General features: G+C 35.9%; 1 protein-coding gene across 2 annotated transcripts; it reads left to right on the forward strand.

The window, feature by feature from the left end:
• Nucleotides 1–1,531: 1,531 nt before the first annotated feature.
• Nucleotides 1,532–25,451, forward strand: LOC115426870 (alcohol dehydrogenase class-3-like). Of its 2 annotated transcripts, none has more exons than XM_030145100.1 (10): nucleotides 1,532–1,638; nucleotides 1,768–1,801; nucleotides 1,964–2,065; nucleotides 10,163–10,313; nucleotides 10,987–11,074; nucleotides 11,160–11,379; nucleotides 13,481–13,744; nucleotides 16,647–16,779; nucleotides 17,104–17,242; nucleotides 25,310–25,451. In XM_030145100.1, the coding sequence occupies exons 2-10, from the start codon at nucleotides 1,784–1,786 to the stop codon at nucleotides 25,335–25,337; spliced, it is 1,143 nt and encodes a 380-aa protein (XP_030000960.1). In that variant the 5' UTR covers nucleotides 1,532–1,638; nucleotides 1,768–1,783; the 3' UTR covers nucleotides 25,338–25,451. The 2 variants fall into 2 exon arrangements, with proteins under 2 accessions (XP_030000960.1, XP_030000961.1); XM_030145101.1 differs by having other exon boundaries at nucleotides 1,569–1,626.
• The last annotated feature ends 944 nt before the right edge of the window (nucleotides 25,452–26,395 follow it).

The raw sequence follows: 26,395 nt of genomic DNA on the forward strand, positions 1-26,395 counted from the left end.
GCATTTTTCAGCTGTCTGTCTGTGCAGCCAAGGGCATTAGTATGTCTGTAAACAACTGAGCAGTGTACTGTTAATTCAACCGCTTATGCTCCCTGTTCCTCATTTTATGTGGGGTTTTATGACAGAACATAATTAGTTTAAACAAATGTCAGAGCTGAGTTGACGTCACTGGCCTTTATTACCCGTCTTGTCCCAATTAGTTTACAAAGACTAGCTATGTTAGTTTAGCTTCACTCCACTGGCTGCCCATACGTTTTAGGATCCATTTTAAAATTCTTTTATTTACTTTTAAATCCCTAAATGGCCTCACCCCACCCTACCTCTCTGAGCTGCAGCTTTATATAACCCCCCCCTCAGCTCAGCTGACCAACTGCTCCTGAGTGTACCAAAAACTGTGCACAAGTTCAGGAGTGAGTGTGCCTTTGCTGCAGCAGCTCCTAAACCAGCTCCATATCAGACGGTCCTCCTCTCTGTCTGTTTTTAAATCCCTTCTTAAAACCCATTTTTTCTCCTTGGCTTTTGAAACCATGTGAGATGTTTGAAGGTCTTATCTTTATTCTATATTTTTTTTAATTTGGTAGTGGTTAGTTGTTCTTATTCATCTATTCTATTTATTTATTTTATTTATATTGTTGTTTTTAATTGTATGGCTTTTAATCTATTCTTGCATTTTATTCTTTTTATTTGGGTTTTATTTATTCTTCTGTATAGCACTTTTTTTTTGTTTGTTTTTGTACAGTTTCTATGTCTTTAAATCTATTCTGTATTTTATACTTCTATTTTGGTTTTAATTACACTGGTCAACAACAAATTTATTGTTTAAGTTTTTTGAGCTGATTTAGGATAATTTTGGTGTGTTGAATCCAAAAATCACATTAATTTTGCTCAATCAGGTCAACTTTCTGAACTATGCTACATATTGGCTTTTTAACATTTTTGCTTCCATTTATGGGCATTTTCACATCATATGATACAAAATTCTTTCATATTTCTTGCAATAAACGAGTTCTGAAGATTTTACTTTTGCCAATTTATGATTAATGGTTTTTTTTAAATATTACAGGTGAATGAAATGGCTTCGACGAGAAGATGTTGCAAAAATAAGCCTGACGTATTCTGCTACATCTGCGGTGAATACACCATTGTACCTAACAGGAATCAAGTCACAAGTTCCATAAGGTGTGCTTACCAATCTTATTTTGGTATTAATTATTATATTTTGTGAGAAGATCAAATTTTTCAAACTCAAATTAGCAAAAAAAACAAGCAAACCCTGACCTGATTGAGAAAAACAGATGTCATTTTTGGATTTAGCGGTGCAAAATGGTCCTAATTCAGTTGAAAAAACCTAGACAACTTGCAAAAAAACATTTTTTTGTAACCCAGTGTTATTCTTCTGTACAGCACTTTGGTCCACTGCGGTTGTTTTAAAATGCTTTACAAATAAATTTGGATTGGATATGTTAAGAAGCAGGGGGCGGAGTCTTGACGTAGCAAAGACTCCGCCCTCTCCACCGTCCTGCCCCACTCATCATGATGCGTTCAAGTGTCAACGCCTCCGATACAAAAACCTCGCAGGAGCAAGAAACGCCGTCTGTTTGTCGTACAGACAGGATATCGCAGAAGGTAACTATCAGGGTAAGTTTACAGCGTGTAGTGATGATCAAAATGTGGCGTAAAAGATGGATTTTTTTGCGGTTTTAGTCATGTAAACAGGTGTATTTATTCCGTCTGTGTCATCCTTTTCGGTTAAATGCATGATCCCAGCGGCCGCAGCTTAACCATGTCAACAGCCGGTCAGGTAAGACAGACTTTCATTTGAGTTTTAACACGTATTCTGGTTTGTTTTTCAATGCATATGTGGCTGTAACGTTAGTCATGCTCGGTGTGGATTACCCTTTGGCACACAGTCCCATTCATTGCAGTCAGCACTCTGTCAGATTCACACTTTCCATTTCATTAGGTGATCACATGCAAAGCAGCTGTTGCATGGGAGCCGGGGAAACCTGTGTCCATCGAGGATGTAGAGGTGGCCCCACCCAAGGCGCATGAAGTCCGGATCAAGGTCAGCAGCTCGTCCAAATATCATCAAACTGCAACACGAGAACATCAGCAGATTTATAGCATTCCTGGTGGATGGAACTGTGAGCACTTTAGAAACTATGCAGGGGCACATCCAATGTAAACAGAAGGCACTTTGCTTTAAGAAAACAAAAATAAAAACCCAGCTGAGACTTTTCTGTACATGTTTATGGAAAGGGTTTCACAGTTTTATAAAAAACAAACAAACAAACAGGCCACCGCAAAGGACATACCATAAAAAATAAACAAAAAAGCATCTGAAAAAAAAAACTGTCTCATCATGATGTTTCCAATACAGGCAATTATTAATTTTTTTTTTTAAAAAAGCCAAAACTTGTACTTTATTGCTATTTCCTGGGTCTCAGAAGGTTAACCCATAAAGACCCAAACATCCACCGGCAACCAAAACTGTCTACTGATATAAAATGTTAACCCTTTCATGCATGAATTGTGAGAACCTTAGTCAAGATTTTTTTTTTCCCTCAGTGTTTTTATTCCTCCTTAGGCATGAAAAAAAACAATGCGATCGAGTTTTTTTTTTCTATGGAGTTTCAAAAATATCCATGCATTTAATTTTTGAAGTAAAGAAACGTGTTTAAAACCTAATATCAGAAAGTGATATGAAAATAATGAAATAAAAACATTTTTAATGCTGCTAATCTGATTTCTTCTCACATTTTAACATATTCTAATGCTAGTAATTACTCACTTCATGGAGATAATATGCAAAAAAAAACCTTCTTGTCTAACAAATAACAATTGATTTACACTTAAACATGTTAGTGCAGATCAGGTTTATCAAGAACAGCAAAGTTACAGTAATGGCATGAATGTCAGTGTATGGGATGATGCATAAGCGTCCATTGTGTTGGCTGATATGGAACTAAAACAACAAAACCCATGAATATACAAGAGAACAGCTGGAGAAGAACTGTCCACTGGAGTGACCACTGTGCATGAAAGGGTTAAATACCTGCTGATCCATTAATCCTATCAATACATGTAAATAATTGGTGTGAAATACAGTTTGTCATCTGTAGCAGCCTTTGGCATCAATGAAACGGCGTAGAGTTCAACTGGTACAAATCTTTATTTCATCATCGAGCACTGTGAAACTAAAACACAAACATTTGTACGCAAGTTATTTGCAAAGTTTACTTAGGTTACATTCTCTTTAAAAGCACAGACGTTATTACAATCAAACGAAACATACTTACTCATACTTACTTACGCACTCGTAATTCAAATTTTAATTTAATACACACATATTTCAAAGAACAAAACATGCCACTACAATTAACTACCATGTACATTGCTCCACCTACCAATGGTGCAAACTCCTCATTCGTCCAGTGAATAGCAATAGGTATGCAAACCAAACTAAGCTTTGGCAAAAAAAAAAAAAAAAAAACCCAACCCGTTGCACATGAATATCAAGCTTGATATTTGTTCAAATAATATGTCAAACAAATCAAACTTACATATTCTTTCTGCTCCCCTCACGTCTCTGTTCAGCACAACCCTGTTTTGCTCTGTGTGGCAAACCAAATACATGTGGCAATCAGCCTCATTTATCCCAAAAGGGGATGTGGCCACAATTGTCATTTAATTTAATTTAATTTATTTCGTTCATGGTTGTGCATTTCATCAGCAGACATTCAATAATCATCCAGTGAACAAACATCTACACACCCATGCTGAAAAAGGAGCAGGATGAAGAAAATCTTCATCTTTCCCCTTCTAAATAATAATAGCCTTAATGGTTAGCGATACACAACTAGCTATAAAATCATACTGTATAAAGTCAGACAAACCAAACAGAATATATCCAAAGATAATACAAAATGAATACAAAACCAAGTGCAAAACTACATGTCCAGGAAGTACAAAACATAGATAAATATATACCTGACAAAATGATGCAAAACCATCATGGTACCAGACCAAAATAAGTAAATAAATATGTCACAAGATGCAAAACAAATATGAAGCAAAATGTACAAACTTATAACTGTTCATATAATCTCATTGTTCTGTCTTTATACACTTTTTTTCAGTTTGAATATGTTTTTACAGTCCTTCAGCTCAATAAAACAAAATGGAAAGAAAACCCAGCAGAAACCAAAATAAAAAAATAAAAAAAATCCAAAATAATAAACCTGCCAGCCGGCCACTAACATCATCTTTTCATGGTCATCAGATATGACTCATTTGGACGTTCAGAGGCTGCGTAGTGAACGTGGAAACACCGTCATCTTCTACAACACTGATTCACCAGTAAAACCAGCAGAGTTTGAATAATGACAGTGGATGGAGACACTGGGTTTTATGTTCAGATAGTGATATATTTACTGAAAAAGTCACTTTATCCTCCAGATTTTCTCTGTTTTGATATCATAACCTTTGAAAACACTGAGTTTTCATGAACATCTATATTAAATACTGTAAATAAAACATCAGAAAATGCATGATTTACAGTGAAAAATGTAAAATACAGATTCAGATTATATAATAATTGGTCATAAATCATTTAAGAACGGTTAAACAGAGAGGAACATGAATTTGGGAACTAACACAAAAGTAGCACTGGGCCTTTATCAGTTAAAGGTACAGGAGACTTTCGTGACAAATTTTTCATCAGATCTATCAAACCTCAGTCATATCCTCAGTATCACGAATCTGTAAGTCTTTCTGTGATTACTCACCTGAATCTCTTGCATTACGGTGAACAATTTTGAAGTGGCATCCACCATAAACAAACCCATGTGTTTACATTCAGAGCCGGGAGGGAACTCAGGCATTTTTGGAATTTTTTTGTCGCGACGTTCATTGTGGGACACAGAGGTCCACGTTGCTGCTGCAGGCGGCTGCGCGAACCTCCCTGAAGATGCCTGAGTTACTTCGAAATTGTTCACCGTAATGCAAGAGATTCAGGTGAGTAATCACAGAAAGACTTACAGATTCGTGATACTTAGGCTATGACTGAGGTTTGACAGATCTGATGAAAAATTCGTCACGAAAGTCTCCCGCACCTTTAATGAAAGAGGACAAAAAAACTTGTAAACGTGCCAAGTCAGAGCCCATTAAAAAGCAGACATATGAAATGATGCAGGCTTTAATCTTTTTTTATTACCAGCCCTCGCCTGTGTGACACAATCACATCCAGATGAACTAACCGGTGACTGATTTGAAGTTGGGTTTCAGACCTTAACTTACACATCTCAGACCATGAAAGTTCAAGGTTTGTCATGTATTTGTGTTTGCAAATGTTAAGTCACGGTGAGTCTTCTGGGGAATAATTAAACCTGCCACGCCCCAGTAGTTGATGATTTGCTATATATGTCTAAAACACGAGGCTTAGTTATTCGGAGTTTCACAACTGAAGCTTGTTCCTCCTAGCCGACACATGCAGACTGTCAGAAGGTGGAATACATGACAGACACAAATGTTTGGCAACAACTATGAATATCAGATTACTCTTCGATGTAAACACAGAGAAGTCTGAAAACAGATGGCAGTGGCCTAGGAAACCAGGATTACCGAGAAAACAGTCCTGTGTAAAAGTCCTGATCCAACATTAGGTTTGTTGGTTTATTAAAGTTCTAATGATCACACATATGCATTTGCCTCTGTATTTAGATCCAATCTGGATGTACATCAAGTATGTCCAGCAGGAAAAACAAGTTTCAGGGTAAAAAACAGCGTCTATAAACCAAAGTGAAGTATTTAGTGAAACCTCCTTCATGTCTTTAACCCTGTTGTTCAGACAATATGAGATTTATTGCATTCATTTTCTGATGTTTTACACCAGGTTTCATTCAACATGTCAGATGCTTGTAATTGTTTGTGCTGTTTTTGTCATGGGGTCAGAGGTCACACTAAGTAGTTACTATTACTACTATAGTTACTTACAGTCGTGGAAAAAATGATTAGACCACCCTTGTTTTCTTCAGTTTCTTGTTCATTTTAATGCCTGGTACAACTAAAGGTGCATTTGTTTGGACAAATATAATGACCACAACAAAAATAGCTCATAAGAGTTTAATTTCAGAGCTGATATCTATCCGTTTTCCATGTTTTCTTGGTAATAACCAAAATCACTTAAGTTAAATCAATAGCTATGGCATTGTACTGACAAAATAGAATAGAATAGAACACAATAGAATAGAATAGAATGCCTTTATTGTCATTATACATTTGTACAACGAAATTAAAAGAGAACACTCTCTAGTGGTGCATAGTGTAAAACACTTTTCTTTTTGCTTTCGTTCAGACAAGGTATAGTTTTTAGATGATACCTGCTTGACAGTTTCGACTGTGACTCCAGTCTTCCTCAGAAGCATCATCCGACGTGCTGCTGACGTGTAATTTATCAGCTGGTTGGCTCGACGGACCAATCAGAGCCCGTCGAGCCGACCGCGCCTCCTCCACCTTGGGTGGTCTCTGGAGGAGGGAATTCCAGGTGTGCAAGAGGGTGTACCTTGTCTGAACAAAAGAAAAAAGAAAAGTATAACTACATGAACAGAAGACAAAATGAATGACATTAACCTTATAGTGTAAAACAGTTTAAATGAAAAAACAGTGCTTTTAGGCTTTCCATGTTTTCTTTTATGTCTGTTTTAGTCACATGATACACACAGGAGGTAGTACTTGATTGCAAAACCATTGTTTTTGATGACTCTTGATGGTCAAATAATGTTTATTTTTATTTTATTTATTTTATTTTATTTTTTTTTAACTTTTTTTGCTTAGTTTACTCAGTTCTTGTTCTAGTTATTGTTATTATAATTATCACCATGATTGTTATTGTTACTATTGTTAATATTTTCTTGTGAGGGTCTTTGCCACCTTCTTTTTCTTTTCTTTTTTCTTCCCCCTTTCCTCTCCTTCCCCCTGTTTTTTCCTATCAGGTCTGGCATCAAAATGTGGTTCAACAAAACCCAAAATAAAGACAGTGAGATATCAAGGGCAACCTCAAACACTTTATGAAGTTCCTGTGGGCAAAGCAAATAAAAAAAAAAAAAAAAAAGTTACTTTAACATTTACAACACATTCAGTTCAGTTTTTTGTGTGTGTTTTAAGGCTGTGCACATATTTACTCTATTTTCTTGTGGTAAAGAGAACAAGGAACAAATATGTATGTTCATTTTAACCCTACAGAAACAACCAAAGCTAAAGGTGGAATAAGACTTTAACACAGGACTGTATGTAGGAAGTTGATGGATCTTTATGGATCCGATTGTTTTCTAAATCTGCAGGTTTGGTAATGTTAATGTGAAATATAAAAATGAACAGTGAAGACATCCTATAAGAGCAAACAAAGAAACCCGTCTGATCTGTTCGACAGGAATGTTTAATTTTCCAGCTCTGACTGTGTGTCCGTGTGATCACCATCTGTGCCCAGAGATCAGCTTCTCCATTCCAGTCACATGAGCCTCTTTATTTCCTGTTTATTTCCAGTGCAGTTCAATTATTAAGTAGCCATGTACATCCCTTTAAAGTTTTTAATTCTTCCCCTTTGGTGAGAATGCTAATGTATTTATTGCCCATGTTTAATTTTTTATTTACCCCATAACTGCATTTTGTTGTTGTTCCTGTTTCTCACATGTTTATCTGTGTGAAATCAGCATGAAGCAAAGAATTATAGATGCCAAAATGTGAAACTGGTGCTTTTTTGGCCACAGTTTTCAGCTCAACAGGGTGGAAATGAGACTCACCGTTAGTTTATTAATACACTGTTCCCCATAAAGTTGGAATAGTTTCATTTCCAGACACGTTCCTCTTTTTATTCCTATTGCTCATTTCATTTCATGTTTTTTTTGCTCATCACCAAATACATGGTATGGAGCACAAACACTGTCATGAGAGGAAAAAAAACAAAACAAATAAAAAAACTCAATATACATTCAACAGTAACAAAAATCATTGAAAAAGAGGTAAAAGCCTTTTCAGAAAGGCGCCCAATTTATGTATTGTTTTTGATTATTCTGACTGAAGAATTATAAGTTTCCACACATGAGTAATCACCTTTGACCAGGTACAATGATTACATACTGAGTCCCACTTACCTTTTATCTGTCAACCATAAATCACATTGTCATTGACATTTCATGAGAAAAAGTACAAATATTTTATTCCAACTTTATGGGCAACAGTGCATATATTGTATATGCTTTGACAGCAGGAAAGAATACACTGGAAAAAAATCTAAATCTTACCAAGTGTATTTTTCTCATTTCTAGTGAAAATATCTCATCACACTTTAAATAAGACATAATCACCTAAAGAGTATATTTCCAGTGAGATATAAGAACTTATTTTTAGACAATAGTTCTTGAAAATCTTTTTTCAAGAAATCTTACCAGGAAAATTTTCGCTTGTTCCATTGGCAGATTTTTTTAGCTTGAATTAACAAAAAAATCTTGAATTAAGCAAAAAAAAAAAATCTGCCAATGAAACAAGTGACAATCATCTTGGTAAGACTTCTTTAAATAAGATTTTCAGGATCTATTGTCTAAAAATAAGTTCTTATATCTCATCGAAAAGTCACTCTTTCGGTGATTATGTCTTATTTTAAGTGTGATGAGATATTTGGACTAGAAATGAGAAAAATACACTTGGTAAGATTTAGATTTTTTTTTCCAAGTGTACAGACAAAGAGAAGAAAAGATGAAGAGAAAAAAATGGTGCTTTTTGAGAATTGCTTTCAGTCGTGGATGAAAAGTAGCTTTGTTGTTGTAAGGGGATGAGTTTATCAGCTTTTGGTTTTTATCTTGACCTAAAATGACATTATTAGAACTAAGAACATTGCAACCATAAGATCAATCGCAGTATCCAGCAGCACCACCTGACAAAAAGGAGGTGCTGAGATCTCTTTAGTTCAAGGGCCATATTCAGTTCAATATGAGTGAGACCAGTAAAATAATAGCACAATAACCTATAAATAATGTCAACCCCAAACTTGTTTTAGAGTGCAAACTGATCTCATGAAATCACGCTGTATGTCATGCCAGTTCTTATGGCATTTGGTGTGCTATACGTATGCATTTTCATCCTTTCCAATGTTATTCAACACCATTTGATCTCGTATCAATGTACGACAAGATCTCCGGTTTACATATCCATAACCCCTAACACTAACCGGTAATCCTAACCCTAACCACTAAGTGTGTGGTATTTGATGTGGCGTGAACATACACATGGAAAGCTTATAATGCGTACAGATAACACGCCAAGTAAAAATGGCGTGTTATCTGTACACAATTCAGGATATCACGTTGTAGAGTGAAAAAAAGTTAAATTACATTATGAAAATCTCACATTTACAAACTATCATTTAAAAAATGTGAACAACCATGAAAAACTTGAAATTTCTTAAGAAAAATAAGTGCAATGTTAACGATATTATGCCTTTTCTTATCATATACACATCTATATTACAACGTACAGATCACAGTGGATCTAAAAATACACAAAACATTTAGTAACAGGCAGAATATTGTTAAAATTGCACTTGCTTCTCTTGGGACACTTCAGGTTGTTCATATTTGTTCAGATTATTCCCATTTTTTGTGAAAGGATAGTTTGCAAATGTAAATGTTTCTATGTCATTTTCCTTCTTTACACAAAAATCAAAGAGAATAATTAGGAGTTGTCATTATTTATAGGGTATTATGATCTTATTTTAGTGGTCTGACCCTCTGAACTAAAATAATTTTGACACCTTTAATTGTTAATATCTTCAGTGTAATTTTTGCATTTCACTAATTCATCCCATGGTCTGGATTGGACCCTTTGATGAGCCAGTTTTGGCCCACGGGCTGTATATCTGACACCCCTGGTCTAGTTAATAATACTTTAATGACGTGATTCGTGACAGAATTACAAAGATCATATTCTTTACCCTACATTGGCCAAAGAATAAAACTCACTATCATCATGAGTGAGTCGTGTGAGGTTACTTCCTCATTGTCACTGACAGAACAAATGACTATGTTTGACATTTGACATGATATTAAAATAATGACTCACTTCTTCTTTCTAAAGCTGGAATTCCATCTTTTTCCATCTATTTGTGCAGATTATTGCATCAGGTGTGTGCCACACAGACTGGGAATTCTTGTATGAAGGTGGAATAGGGGTGAAACCCAGACCCTTCCCTTTAGTTCTGGGTCATGAAGGAGCTGGAGAGGTTGAAAGTGTCGGACCAGAAGTGACTGGTTTCTCTCCAGGTAAATGACCGTGTATATATAAGTATATCTGGGTTTGTTTGTTTCTTTTTTTATTCAAATTTTTATTCAGAAAAGTCTCATAAGATATTACACAAGACATCAATGGTACACAGTACACTGTTCTCTTTTTTTTTTTTTTTTTGCAAAGACAAAAAGGGTATCAATAATGCTGACTGAAAGGAAAAGAAAGTAATATAAATAAAGTAAATAAGTAAAAAATGGATAATAATAATGATTTGAACAAGTTTGTATACATAGCCAATCACACTTTTAGGAAATAAGACAAAGAAAAGTACGCGTATATATATATATATATATATATATATATATATATATATATATATATATATATATATATATATATGTATACACACAAAGTAGTATTTATAATCATAGCACAAAGAAGAAAAAAAAGGAGCCTAACAGTGCACATGTGCATTCAGTATTTGGGTAATCATGTATAAAAGGTAACTAAGAAGATTAAAAAAAAAACCCTTGAGGGAAGACAGTTAGTACCATCTGCTGTGTTCAAAGTTTGCTAAAGTTATATATGTACACCAAGGTGCCCAACAATTTTTACATTTCTCTTGTTCAGGTTGGATAGAAAATGTGCCTTTATGGGTTGTTTTAACTGTAGCTCTGACTAAAGTAGTTTCTCTTCTTGTTTGCACAGGAGATAAAGTCATTCCTCTTTTTCTGCCGCAGTGTGGGGAATGTGACCGATGTCGCAGTCCGAAAACAAATCAGTGCAGGAAGAACTGGTGATGTCACTTTCATGCTTATGCATAGACTCGCTGTTATGTAACGTCCACGGTTTTCAATTGAGCTCTTTGTTGTGACCTTTAGGGAGAATGCTCAAAATGGTGTTTTAGCTGACGGTACCAGCAGAATATCCCACAGGGGGCAGCAGGTGTACCAGTTCCTTGGCGTGGGTTCTTTCAGCCAGTACACTGTCGTCTCTGATACGTCACTCTCTAAAATAAGACCTGATGCACCGCTGGAGAAAGTGTGTCTTCTGGGCTGTGGTGTCTCCACCGGCTACGGTGCTGCCATTAATACAGCAAAGGCAAGACAATGAAACTAGTGTCTTAGAGTTGGAATCTATTTCCATCTGTAGTCATCATTATTGGACTGTCCCAGATGGGATGTTTACAGCAGCAGCCTGTAGTTAGTTATTTCCCCACTAGATGGCAGTAAAATGTCTGAGCAGTACATTCTAATTATAGTGGGTTAAATATAAGTGGGGAGTTCCCTACTCCAGTGTTTTGTTTCTGTTTCGTATTTGTGTTGTGCAAAATAAGATGAATACAAAACAGCAAATTACATGAAAATAATGTATAGAAGGTGGGATGGGAAAAAGAAGATGGGAAAAAGAATATTGTAAATAACCTTTAAATACACAAAAACAAAGTAGATATCCTGTTTTGAAAATGTATAGAGTAGAAAGTACTCTATACCGTATATCCCCCCAAAAAATTACAATCAGACTTTCTGCATTGATAACTTTCAAAACTAGAAGCACTTGGAGAGCACAGACCTCCACCATGGCAGATCAGTGCCCTGGATTTGGATGAAAATTTCAGGAAATGTTGATACTGGCACAAGGAACAAATGATGAAATTTTGGTGGTGATCGGGGGGGGGGGGGGGGGGGGGGGGGCACTGATCTGTCTTTTCTAGAAAAGCACTCGTAGAGCGCAGACCTCTGCCAAGGTAGATCAGTGCCCCCCCCCCCCCCCCCAATCACCACCAAAATTTCATCATTTGTTCCTTGTGCCAGCATCAACATTTCCTGAAATTTTCATCCAAATCCGTCCATAACTTTTTGAGTTATCTTTTCTAGAAAAGCACTCGTAGAGCGCAGACCTCTGCCAAAGCAGATCAGTGCCCCCCCCCCCCCCCCCCCCCCCCCCCAATCACCACCAAAATTTCATCATTTGTTCCTTGTGCCAGCATCAACATTTCCTGAAATTTTCATCCAAATCCGTCCATAACTTTTTGAGTTATCTTGCACACAAACAGACAAACCAACGCCGACAAAAACATAACCTCCTTGGCGGAGGTAATAATTAAACAATTTAAATGCTATTTTAGGCTATGAAACTATAAGTTGTTGCCTACATCTTGCAGAAAACCCCATTTAATTTGTTTCAGTGGTCGCGGAGAAATGTGGATCTTTGTAAAGCAGGTCATGGGTTCGTTTCTTCCAAGTTTGGCACTTGGATGCTCCTGGCCTCCATATGAATGAACATATTTTGCTCCCTACCGACAGGGTAACTAGCAAATGAATTCAGATTCTGTGCATAATATTATATCAATGGTGTGTACTCATGTCAGGTTTTCCATGAGTTAATAATTTAATATCTTTCTTTAATCATTCATTTTCGCACCTTACCAATGTTTGCAAAACTCAGAAATCTGCTTCCTTTTTGATGTAATTCATTGTTCATTTTGTTAGTTGAAAATGAAAAGAAACAAGCACTCACTTTCTGAAAAGAGATATTTTTGTGTGAGAACATAATAAACAACTTCGTATTTGTAAGGCATGAACACAATGAACGTGTCTCCTTACAAAACTTGGAGGGAAGGGACTTCTTTAGAAAGATCCCCATTTCTCCGTGACCACTGAAACAAATCAAATGGGGTTTTCTGCAAAATGTAGGTAATAAGTTATAGTTTTGTGCGCTGAAATTGCATTTTGATTGATTCACTATTTTTAAAGTTATCAATGCAGAAAGTCCGATTGTAATTTTTTTGGGACAAATGGTGCATATACTCTATACTTGTATTTGTGTATTCTATTTATATTTATTGTTTTTATCTCTTCACACTTACTTTCCTTTCTTATTAGCTTTTTGCTCGTGTTTTTGTATGCAACTGTGCAATTTTGACCAAGTAATTTAATTTCTCTTGTGAATCAATAAAGTTTTTCTAAGTCCAAATCACCTTTAAATACATAAAAACAAATTTAATATCCTGGTTTGAAAATGTATAGAGTAGAAAGTACAGATATGTGTTACGTTATAGGGAGTAAAAGTAAGAATTCATTATGAAAACATGTATTCAAGTGAGGTTCAGATACCTGAAAAGTACAGCGACCTCTGATTATACGGTATAAAAGTTATGTGATGTGTTTTTGGAGTTGATCCCTAAATTGTGTCCTCACAGGTTGAAAGAGACTCCGTTTGTGCCGTTTTTGGGCTCGGAGCCGTTGGACTGGCTGCCGTCATGGGTTGCAAAGCTAACGAAGCAAAAAGGATCATCGCAATCGATATCAACCCAGTCAAGTTTGAGAAAGCCAGACTGTTGGGAGCAACCGACTGTGTCAACCCTTCACTCCAGCCGGAAAAGACCATCCAGGAAATCGTAGTGGAGATGACGGATGGAGGCGTGGATTACGCTCTGGAATGTGTTGGAAGTACAAGTATCATGGTGTGTGTTCCTTTTGTTTGTGAAAGTTTGAGAAATATATTTCATGTCTGTGAAAAGGTGTGTTCTCGCTGCAAAAATCTAGATCTTACCAAGTGTATTTTTCTCATTTCTAGTCAAAATATCTCATCACACTTAAAATAAGACATAATCACCTAAAGAGTAAGTTTTCAGTGAGATATAAGAACTTATTTTAGGACAATAAATCTTAAAAATCTTATTTCAAGAAATCTTACCAAGATAATTTTCACTTGTTCCATTGGCAGATTATTTTTGCTTAATTCAAGATTTTTTTTTTTTTTTTTGCTATATTCAAGATTTTTTTTTTTTTTTTTGCTTAATTCAAGCAAAAAAATCTGCCAATGGAACAAGTGAAAATGATCTTGTAAGATTTCTTGAAATAAGATTTTCAAGATCTATTGTCTAAAAATAAGTTCTTATATCTCACTGAAAAGTTACTCTTAAAGTGATTATGTCTTATTTTAAGTGTGATGAGATATTTTGACTAGAAATGAGAAAAATACACTTGGCAAGATTTGGATTTTTGCAGTGTGTTGCATTTCGTCTGGCTTACATCACTGAAATGTCACAGATGTCACAGTTCTGCTTTGGAGGAGGTGGGACCTGGCAAGATCCATATTTACTTCCAGAAACAGTGTGCTGCTTGTGACGGCACGTCTTCTCCTGTGTGTATTGGTCACTTTAGTACCGAAGGCTGTTCACACGTGACTTTGATGGCATCGCGTGTAAATTATGTTAACAATTATGCAAAAAAATTGAATTTCATAAAAAAAAAAAAAAATAAAAAAAAAATGGAACTGAGCATTAAGACCTGTGTGTGAATGTAGAATTAGCTTCTTCAAAGATTCAGCTCAAATGCTTTGCCTCCTGTAATATTTGCCAAATATGACCCTTGTAAGGGCTGTGAAGAGCCTGTTATAACTCCCTATGGGCAAAGGGGAGATACTCATTCTTATATATTCAGTTCATAACAGGGTTAACACCATCTCCTCTCATTTTAAAGGAGAAGTTTACGCCCATTGTGGGGCTCAAACCCACAACCCTGAGATTAAGAGCCTCATGCTCTACCGACTGAGCTAACCAGGTTGAAATGAAATGAAATGAAATCTTTATTTCGAACATGCAGACAATAAAATAAAAACAAAATCAACCAGCAAAATATAAGTACTGGTACATAAATGATTGATAAGCAAACAAACCACAAAAATAAATACATAAATATTATTATTATTATTATTATTATTATTATTATTATTATTATTAATAATAATAATAATAATAATAATAATAATAATAATAATAATAATATGAAGAAAACAAAGGAAATTGAATTATACATGCTCGAAAAGGAGTAGGAAGAAGTAAAAACTTATATACTCCGACCCCAATTACTATTCCCTATGATCACTATATAGCGATTATTATTTTGCATGAATATCAATATAATATTATCAATATAATATAATAATAATACACTGTATCCATATTGGATACAATAATATAACAAACATCACCAACAATAACAATATACAGAATAAGGATGTGTAAGTTCGCATGCACCCAAACCATCTGCTGATCTAAACTGTTAAATACCTGTTGATCCACTAATTCTGTCAATACATGTAAATAATTGGTGTAAAATACAGTTCGCCGTCTTTTCATGGTCGTCAGATATGACCCATTTGGGCGTTCAGAGGCTCTGTAGTTACCATGGAAACAGTCATCTTCTGCAACATTGATTCACCAGTAAAACCCATGGAGATGGATCAATGACAGTAGATGGAGACATTTGTTTTATGTTCAGTTAATGATATATTTTACTGAAAAAGTCACTCTTTCTGAAGTTTTCTGTTTTTCAAATAATAAACCTCAAGTTTAATCTGAGCTTTTATGAACATAAACATGATCAGCAAATTGAATAATGGAAAATACCTGATTTTGACTGAAAAAAAAAAAGCAAAATACAGAGGATAATATTATAATAAATGATGATAAATCACTTAAGAAATGTTAAATAGAGAGAAAAATTAATTTGGTAACTGACACAAAAGTACCACTGGGTCTTTATGGGTTTAACTATTGTAAATAGAACTTTGTGAAGAGGAATGTGACATCATGAAAAGTATTTAGTCCAATATCAACTGTTATTTCCTTAGATGATAGTTTAATATTAAGCCTTTTATACCTATATCTGTAATTATTTTTAGATTTATCATTATATATCATTAGATTATAAAGCTTGTTGCACGCAAAGAAAAGTTACATGTTTGTGTGTGTACAAATAAAATGACTAGTATCAGAGTTTTTTTTTTTTTCAGAGTTTGGAAAATCTAAATGCTGTATGAAGGCAAATGGAATTGATTAAGTTTCTTGAAAACATTCCAAGAAATCCCAGAAATGTGCGTAAGTTTTCACACTGACCATCTCTGGGTGGAGTGTCTGAGATGCCTTTTGGATAAGAGGGGGAACCAAGTCATCCTCGACCAACATTTATCAAGTCTAAATGTCTGTGCAGAGAATCTGACATTTCCATTTGTTTTGATTTTGATATTCAGTTTGGCGTTTGACCTAATTTTAGTTGTAGCTACATTTAAGAGCACATAAGTAGTTTTACACTGAAGACTTGACTAGTTTTATTTTAGTTTTTATCGAGTTTAGTTTGAGTTTTTCAGTATTATTAGCACAAAAAAAAACAACTTGACTTATACAAGGTGAAAAAGTAGTTACGTAGTTGTCCTGGTAGTTTGAATTGTATTTTATCTTTTTTATTCACGTGATTACAGTTAAATGCATTACTTACTAGTTTTGGTTTTCCTTTCCTGGTTTTATAATTTGTGTCCTATTATTTTATGATCCTTTTCGCTGCTGCTTCATGTTGTCTTAGACTTCTGCCCTGGAGTCTACGATCGATGCTTGGGGCGTCTGCGTCATTGCCGGATGGACAGAAACACAAGCAATTAGCATTGAGGTTGAACAGATGCTGCTGGGACGTACACTGAAGGGAACATATTTTGGAGGTGACTGTTGAAGCCTGTAACTTCAGGATGTAATAAAAGCAGCGTCTTTAATGCTTTAGCGACAACCTGAAAGACTGGGTGATGGCTGTGAATGGAGCTTTTACATCTATAGTACAAATTTCGATTATTTTTGAGATAAAAATGAAATAAACATAAAAATAGTGACTTTATGTATGCATGTGTTATCTAAATGTGTACTTTAGATGTAAAAGCTCCATTCACAGCCATCACCCAGTCTTTCAGTCTTTTTTTTTTTTTTTTTTAAATCAAGGCAGTGGTCGTATTTTTGTGGTTTAATAATTCTAACTGTCTGATCTTCTACAGGATGGAAGAGTGTGGAATCTATGCCTATGCTTGTCGACAAATACATGAACCATCAGCTGAACCTGGATGACTTCATCACACACAACCTCCCACTGGATCAAATCAATACGGCCTTTGACCTTTTGAGAAATGGGCAAAGGTAATCCATCTGTCCGTCCGTCCACCCATCCATTTAAAACCTGTATACTACACGCCACAATAATAACAAATATCTTCATTCTAAAAAACAAACAACTTGCAAATCCCATGTCTGATTTGATTAATAGTGTCTGAGGCAGCCTTTTAGCTTTTGCAGGGTTGTGATGGACATATGTCTTTATTATTATTATTATTATTATTATTAGTATTATTATTATTATTTTTATTTATTTATTTATTTATTTTTCACTTAAGTTTTTATTGAAATTTTATAAACGCATAGTCAACAAAAACAAACCTTGCTTGGGTAGCAACAGTGCATTCATATTATTCAGTCTTTCCATTCTGGGTTCTGTAATCCATCCATTTATTCCGTTTTTTTGTCCATTTGTGCTTCTTGTAGTTGCAGTTTGTGAGTTATTTTTTCCATTGTATCCATTCCTTCAATAATTGCGATCCATTGGTCCTTTGTTGGTAGTTCTATATTTCCCCAGTTCCTTGTAATAACTTTTTTACAAGCCACTAAAAGTATATTAACCAAGTATATGTCGTTTCCCACTACACTTTCATCAGACAAGTTACACGAATACAGTCCATCACAGCACATTGGAATCTCATACCCCATTATTTGTCGAAGCACTCCACACACCATCTCCTAAAACACAGTTATTTTATCACATTTCCAAAAGACGTGTGTGTGTGTGATCTACATCAAATTCTCCACATTCCCTCCCACATTTCTGCCGTCGTGTCTTTATTTTTAACAAGAAACATGTGCACAGTATTGAAACACACACACAATATTCACTTTTTACAGAAATACATATATATTTCTCAGTCTCTGTTGTAAAATATGTACGACTGGAATATACAAAAAATATGTGAACAGTATTGAAACAAAAATGACTTTGTAGAAGTGATATGTGATCATCTGGACAGAGAAAAAGATAGAAGACCGTGAAAACCTCTGGGACATTCTGAAGGCGTTTATTATAACAAAAGATTATTTAAGAAAACATCCAGACAGTCGACCCAAGAGAGAGGAGGATACTGAGTCCAAATGGAGGTCACATGAAATACTGACTTTACCAGGAGAAACTGTTTAGTTCTGATTTTTTTGTGTGTGTCTGTGCACACAATGCACATATTCCCTACATATTTCTTGTTAGAAATAAAGAAACACAGCCATTACAGTCCAGCAAAAACAATAAAGCTAAAGGCTACCCAATACTTCTGCATAGAACTGTATATCCTTTATTTAACCAAGTGAAATCCTCCTTGAGATCAAAATCTCTTTTCAAAGAGTGACCTAATCAAAACAGCAGCACAGACACACTTACAACAAATAAACCCAGAACAAACTCATAACTTTCATACACTACAAATAAATAAAATACAATATTTAGTTATATACAATAAAAGACCAACAGAAATACTGTTAGGGCGAAGACACACCAACCCGACTGCCAATCATCACCAGAAAAGGTAGCCCGACTGATCAGTCATCTCCCGTCTCCCCAACACGGTCAAAAAAGTGTGAAGAACACACCAAATGGACTATCAACTTAAGCATACTTTCTGCGCTTGTACAAGACGTAAAACCAGAATATGACGGAACATCTCTCTAGACCAAAACACATAGCTCGCTGTCGTCAGTCATTGTTTTCAACAGAGAGTGTTGAGTAGTCAAGAAGGGATGTTGTGTTTTGTTGTTGTACTTGTTGAACGGATGGATAGTAATAAGAAGATACTGGCGTTGTCAGCTCTCAGGCTTCTTCTTGTGGAAAAAGAAAGATGTCGCAGGGCGAAAACTAAGGAGAAATTGCACTATGCTAACAATGCTAACAGTGTTCACTTCATGGAATGAATGAAGCCTTAGAAAACACTGACTGGCACTCATTCAGATACGATATGAGCAGTTCATGTCCAATTATAGAAGACAATAATCGTGTGAAGTACCTTGTCATAGCTGTGTTCACATGGAAACTTCTTCACTGATTCACTAGTCAAGGGCTATCCCTCCACCAATCAGATTGGTCCGACTGAACGACTGGTAGTGGCCGATTACACATGTTGAATCGGCCGAAAAGACTGGCGACGGTATTAACGACAGCCGATCGTAGAGAACACACCAACCAGACTCATGTCACCAACCTCGCCAGACTGCCCGACAACGTCCAACCACCGAAAATCGGGTTTGTGTGTCTTTGCCTTAAGAGTTCAAGAATGGTTTCAGTCCAAAACTTAGAAGCAGTTACATTAACCAAGAGTATTATCTTACTGATACTTTAACATAGATGTAAATTCCCCCAAATTGACTAATTGCGTTAAAATTTTTAGTCATATTAATCATGATGATGGATTAATCCACTTTAATGCGTTAATTTTGACAGCCCTAATAATTTCATTTGAAGTCATTAATCATACGGACTGATGCAAACTGTTCCTGTATTTTTTTTCTTGCTGAGACTAAACATTTCCCTTTAGAATACTTTGACTTGTTTCTGGTAATAACTTATATTTAATTTGGGTGATCTCAGTATTTGTTGATGTGTCTACAATGAGAAGCAGTTCTGTTCAGTTTTCACATGATTTCACCCTTAAAGAATGTAAGATTTTCTAACTTAAATAATGGAGACAAAGCCTTGGTTTAGGCTGCAGTCATGAGAACAGAATCAGTTTTTGTCCTTTCAATAGAAACAAACAGCCTCTTGTACAGTAAATATGAACATATACCGTAGCTCTGTCAGACTCTTAACATTAGGTCACATTAAAATATGGACATGCAGCAACAATTTAACCCATGAAGACTGAAGTTCGTGTTTGTAAATTAACATCACAGTAGCTATGCAGACTTCTGGACTGTTTCTAACATTTGTGAATCTGAAACAAAAGGATGAGGGATGGAAATATTTGTGCAGTGCAAGAAAAATGGAAACCAGAAAAGATAATTCAGCCACTGAGATAAAATAACACCAACACAAAACTAACCTTTTAAATGGATGATATTATAGCTCCTGCGTTCGCTGTTGGTTTATGACAAAATCAAAATTTGACCAATCTGACTGATTTATACACCCTATTTTTTCTATAAAACATATATTTCCAGTCATCATTTTGACCTTTCACCTTCATAGACTGATCCAAATGTTATGCATTTGACAAATAAAAAACTCAAGTAGCAAGTAGTCGTCGTTTCAATTATTTTTATGTCATTTTTGGTGATAACTTTTGAGTGATATTCTTAATAGTGGAAGGTAAAAGTCTGATCTTTTTATTAGTTCAGCAACAATGAGGCAAATACAAAGCAATGTGATGATAATTCTCACACGTGTCATTTAACATCACATCACAAAATAAATTGCATATTGTAAAATTAAATGGAATTTTACATGTGGGTCAGGAATGCATGTATTAGTTCAACCACACATACAGAGTGCAGTAACAGTAGCTGAACTCAGACAAACAGATGCAGACACGGAGACCGGATAGATGAGAAAACCTGGCAAATATTGTAAAATAAGCCTTGTTTACACAGTATTCTAATCAGTGCTCCAGTTCCCGGTCTTTATCAACAGACGCCCAGTTCCCAAGAATGTAAACTCAGGTTCAAGTCATTTTATTTTTATGTGTAGGTGTAACTGGTTTACAGGCATCAACGATAGAATAATATGAGCCACGTACTCCCACAAACAAGGAAAAATAGAGTAAGATGGAACAAATATTTTGGGTCTTTTTCTTTTACACTTTGGGTCTATAAACCTCTTTCTTTGTATCTACTGTAACCATCTGGTGCACACGGATCAGTGAGCATCTGGATTTTAAGGATGTATTTTGCAAACCGTGATGCCAAACAGTAAGATACGACCATGGGACAGTTTTCAGAAACGGCGGTTGTCCGTTTTGCAAACAGCATCAAAATTCAGCTGTGAAATGTTAACTGTAAGCACATCTCCAACATGATCAGTCAGGAAAAGGGCTAAAACACTGAACACCATGGTCAAACACAGTCCTGGAAAAACAAACATTAAAAGAATCAGATGGGCGCTTACCAGATTGATGACATCACCCTGACTGGATTTCTTTTGCGGGAAACATTTAATGATGATTCAAGGTCTGGGAACACACAATAAAAGCAGAATACTGTAAATTGTGGATGTACACACCTTAAATCATTGGTCCGAAATGGAAGAGGAAGCAAATACTGTAGATCTACAATATTTAACCAGTTTATAAGACACATTCACCATGCTGCAACAATTTAACCCATGAAGACTGAAGCTTGTGTTCTTAAATTAACGTTACTAGCTATGCGGACTTCTGGACTGTTTTGATTTGATTCGATTTCGTGATTTATTCCCACCATGCAATGAAATTTAACAATATATATGAAAAAGCGAAACATAAATAATAATACAAAAATCAACAATCGAGACAATCTTAGATAGAAGAACAGCACAATAGTTTAATTTACATGTCCAAAAAGGGGTGGGAAGAAGTGCAACTTAACATTGGTTTCATCATTTGTGAGTGTGAAAGAAAAGGATCAGGAATGGAAATGTTTGTGCAGCGCAAGAAAATCTCAGAACGACCACAAGGTTACACTGACCACTAGCATTAAATTAACGTCTTCACACATAATACACTTAAAATGTAAATGCAATGGAATCACAGCTTAAGTCACTAGAATAGCATGATTACAAGACATGGAAACCAGAAAATTAAATAACACCAATACAAGACCAGCCACATAAACCAGATATTAACAGAAATATCTAAGGTTTTCTCTTATTGCTCTGTATTTCCCATGAACTGTATCTGTACAGTTCATGGGAAAACATAGAAGCAGATGCGGAAATAGTTTGGATGAATATGTGTCTGCCGTCCTTGGAGATGTTTTGTCTGAGGGAATAAGACAGAACAGACTGACAACACAACACAACATAGCAGCTAACAGCAGTGAAGGCCAGAAACAAAAGGAAGAGCAAGAAAAACAAGACATGCAGCTGGAAAAATGTGATTCACAAAATATAATACAAGCAGTGACAACCAGCGTGCAAACTCACCTCACAATGAGTGTAAAACTGTACATTTTAACCCTTTCATGCATGACTTGTGAGAACCTTAGTCAAGGTTTTTTTCTTCAGTGTTTTTATTCCTCCTTAGGCATGAAAAAAACAATGTGATCGAGTTTTTTTTCTATGGAGTTACAAAAATATCCATGCATTTAATTTTTGAAGTAAAGAAACGTGTTAAAACCAAATATCAGAAAGTGATATGAAAACAATAAAATAAAAACATTTTTAATGCTGCTAATCTGATGTCTTCTCACATTTTAACATATTCTAAGGCTAGTAATTACTCACTTCATGGAGATAATATGCAAAAAAAAACCTTCTTGTCTAACAAATAACAATTGATTTACACTTACACATGTTACTGCAGATCAGGTTTATCAAGAACAGCAAAGTTACAGTAATGGTCTGAATGTCAGTGTATGGGATGGTGCGTAAGTGTTCACTGTGTTGGCTGATATGGAACTAAAACATGAAAACCCATGAATATACAAGAGAACAGCTGGAGAATAACTGTCCACTGTAGTGACCTATGCATGAAAGGGTTAATACATAGCATGTACTGCTTTAACTCTGCTAGCATTAGTTTGTAGTTTGATCAAGCGGAAGGACCTTTGTTGGGCTCAAAGAACATCAACTTGACCCATCCATTAATCTCCCTACCACGAACCCAGGTCAGAACCCCCCAGGAGGATGGAAAACAAGGTGTGTGGTCATCTTGAGGCTTGACTCAGGGAAGAGGACGCCCCTCCCTTGCATAGTCCCAGGAGTGACGCCATTCAAACACCCAGGCATTTCCCTCAATTGGGCATGGGACACAAGTTCAGGCTTGATCACCCTGTAGCAGGCCACCTTTGACGAGGGCGTCTCGTGTTGAAAGGCCGAAACACCCTGTGAGTCAAAGGTACACTACTGATGATGTGTCCCGAAATTTACATCCTTCCCACGTTGGAGATACAGCTCCCATCCCCCTCTCAATGTCTACATTTTACATTTATGCATTTGGCAGACACTTTTTTTCCAAAGCGACTTACAGGGGAAAACCAATCAAATCAATCAATCAATCAAATTTTATTTATATAGCGCCAAATCATAAGAAAAGTTATCTCATGACACTTTACATATACAGTTGGTCAAAACCAGACTCTAAGCCAATTTACAGAAACGCAACCCAGGAGCAAACACTTGTGACTGCTGACAGTGGCGAGGAAAAACTTCCCTTTAACAGCCGAACCCTGGAGCAGACCCAGACTCGTGGAGGATGGCCGTCTGCCTTGACCAGTTGGGGTTAAAGAGAGAGAGTAAAGGAGGAGAAAAAGAGAGAGTGATAGAGATAGAGACTGGAGGAGAAGGGGGGAAGTAGGGGGAGACACATGGATGCAGTTGAGGTTAAGTGGGTGTCATCTCCCTGGAATTTTCATCCACAACTGTAGTCGAGGGTAAGACTGAACCTCAGAGTGGGCTAACTACAACAAACCTGAGGTCCAGTGACTTGGTCTAAGTATTGTGGACTGCTGATTCCAACATCCATATTGGCGACACTACTGATGATGTGTCCCGAATTTTACATCCTTCCCATCAGAGCTGCACAATATATCGTTTTAGCATCGTCATCGTAATGTACGTGTGCGCAATAGTCCCATCTCAGGTCCTGCAATGTAGGAGGCAAATGAACTCAACATGTCCTCATCTAATTTCAAGGGTATGTGACACACACTGCGTACAGCGATCCACTAATCACAATCGTTCTTAATCAGTTCGGAGTGAGTCGCTGGTAACAACACTGAAAAACGAGCAACGAACAAGAGAAAATCACCGTAAACGAAGACCTGGTGCCAAAAAGAAAAGCACAGTCAGTTATCTGGAATTATTTCGGTTACAACAAGGATGATACTGAAACACATGTTCTGTGTCAGCAGTGCCTTGCACCTGTCACCACAACAAGAGGAAACGCAACTAATTTGTTTGACTATTTGCATCCGCACCACACAGCTATTATATCCTCCGAAGTTGTTTTTCATATCGCACTATATATCGCAGGGTTAAAAAAAATTACAATGTCCGTTTTTTCCAATATCGTGCAGCCCTACATCCCATGTATGAGGTACAGCTCCCATCCCCCTCCCAACATCATGGCAAACCTCATGTGCAGACCATCTATTGGCACAATGAACACTTTATATCACTGTTTCACTTCATGTCACTGCCCTGAAATGTGTAAATACAACCAGAAGTCTTTATTTACAGTATTTTACTGGAAGCTCTTTTAAAGGTAGTTCTTTAGTTCTTTAGCAAGTGTCTTTTAGAGTATATATACTAACCTTAATGTCAACCTGGCTACTAACCCACTGTCGTGTTGTGCTTTGGTCTGTTTGTTTGTTTTTTGTCTTTTTGTGCTGTATGTAAAGCTGCTGAATACTTGAATTTCCCTTGGGATTAATAAAGTATCTATCTATCTATCTATCTATCTATCTATCTATCTATCTATCTATCTATCTATCTATCTATCTATCTATCTATCTATCTATCTATCTATCTATCTATCTATCTATCTATCATGTCCTGTGTTTCATGATTCTATAACAGGGTTACATTACTTGTAAGCAACTGAAAACTGACTAAGAAGTAGCAAGGTGGTAATGATAAAGTCCGCATCAGCATGTTTCATGAGGAAAAAAGGTCAATATTTTCACATTTGCCAAGTGTTTTGGCCACCGTTGCATATTAATGCTTAATTCAGTAACTTTTTAAAACAAGTGATTCATTTTAGTGAATGTATTCCCACAAGCCAGGAACATAAAAATTACTCTTTTCATCCTCACACAACAGTGAGGCTAATGTAAAACAATGTGATATTTCTCACGTCATTTAATATCACATCACAAAATAAATTATATTTTGTAAAATTAAAGGCATTTTACAAGTGTGTCAGGAATGCATGTGGGAGATATTTAAGCCTTTAAATAACAAGTTGTGTTTTTGTTTCTTTTCAGCATCCGAACTGTTATCAGTCTGTGGTGAGAGAAGAGTAAACCTGAAGACGCTGAAGCAGTGGAAAAGGTGTTCTCGCCGTTATTTTGTGTGTTTACACATCGAATCTTCTTTCTTAACCCGTAAAGACCCAGTACTACTTTTGTGTCAGTTCTCAAATGATTTTTTTCTCTATATTTAACCTATCTGAAGTGTTTTATCACCATTGATTGTAATAGTATCCTCTTTATTTTGAGTTTTTTCAGTGTAAATTGTATTTTCCTTGTTTTAAATCACCAATCATGTAGACGATGTTCATTAAAGCTCAGAGTAAAACCAAAGGTTATTATATCAGAAACAGAGAAATATGAAGAAAAAGTGACTTTTTTTGTAAAATACATCATAAACTAAACATAAAAACTAGTGTCTCCATCCACTGTCATTGATCCAACTCCATAGGTTTTACTGGTGAATCAATGTTGTAGAAGATGACGGTGTTTTCACGTTCACTATGGAGCCTATGAACGTCCAAATGGGTTATATCTGACGACCATGAAAAGATGATAAACTGTATTTTACACCAGTTATTTCAAAGGATTGATAGGTTTAGTACAGTGGTTCCCAGCCTTGTTTGACTCGTGATCCCATTTTAACATCACAAATTTCTGGTGACCCCAGACATTCAAAATGGAGACATTTTTGCACAAATTAATTTGTTTTTGATCATATAATAGTTTGCTATACTATGTTGCAAATAAACGTTAATTTTAGACAACATTTAGGTTATATAATGTTTATAATGCACCTTCTTGGTGTCTGCTTCTTAGTTTCTCTTGCAGACGTCTTAGCGGGGTCAGGTGAGAGAACAAATCTTTCCATTCTTTGTTCGGTCCAGTTTTCTGACTGCGACTGTGATTGGGTCAATCGAGATATGCCCTCTCAGATATTATATCCTGCATTATCTTTGAACTAGATTTTTACTAGGAAAAGTGTGTTTTGTATGTCTGAATATATATATTCATTGAAAAATTATATTAGTAATTTTTTTTTTGTATCAATTACTAGAAATTTCATGGGACCCCATTTGAATTCCAGGCGACCCCACATGG

Source organism: Sphaeramia orbicularis, chromosome 10 (assembly GCF_902148855.1).
Source record: "Sphaeramia orbicularis chromosome 10, fSphaOr1.1, whole genome shotgun sequence".
Taxonomy (NCBI): Eukaryota; Metazoa; Chordata; class Actinopteri; order Kurtiformes; family Apogonidae; genus Sphaeramia; species Sphaeramia orbicularis.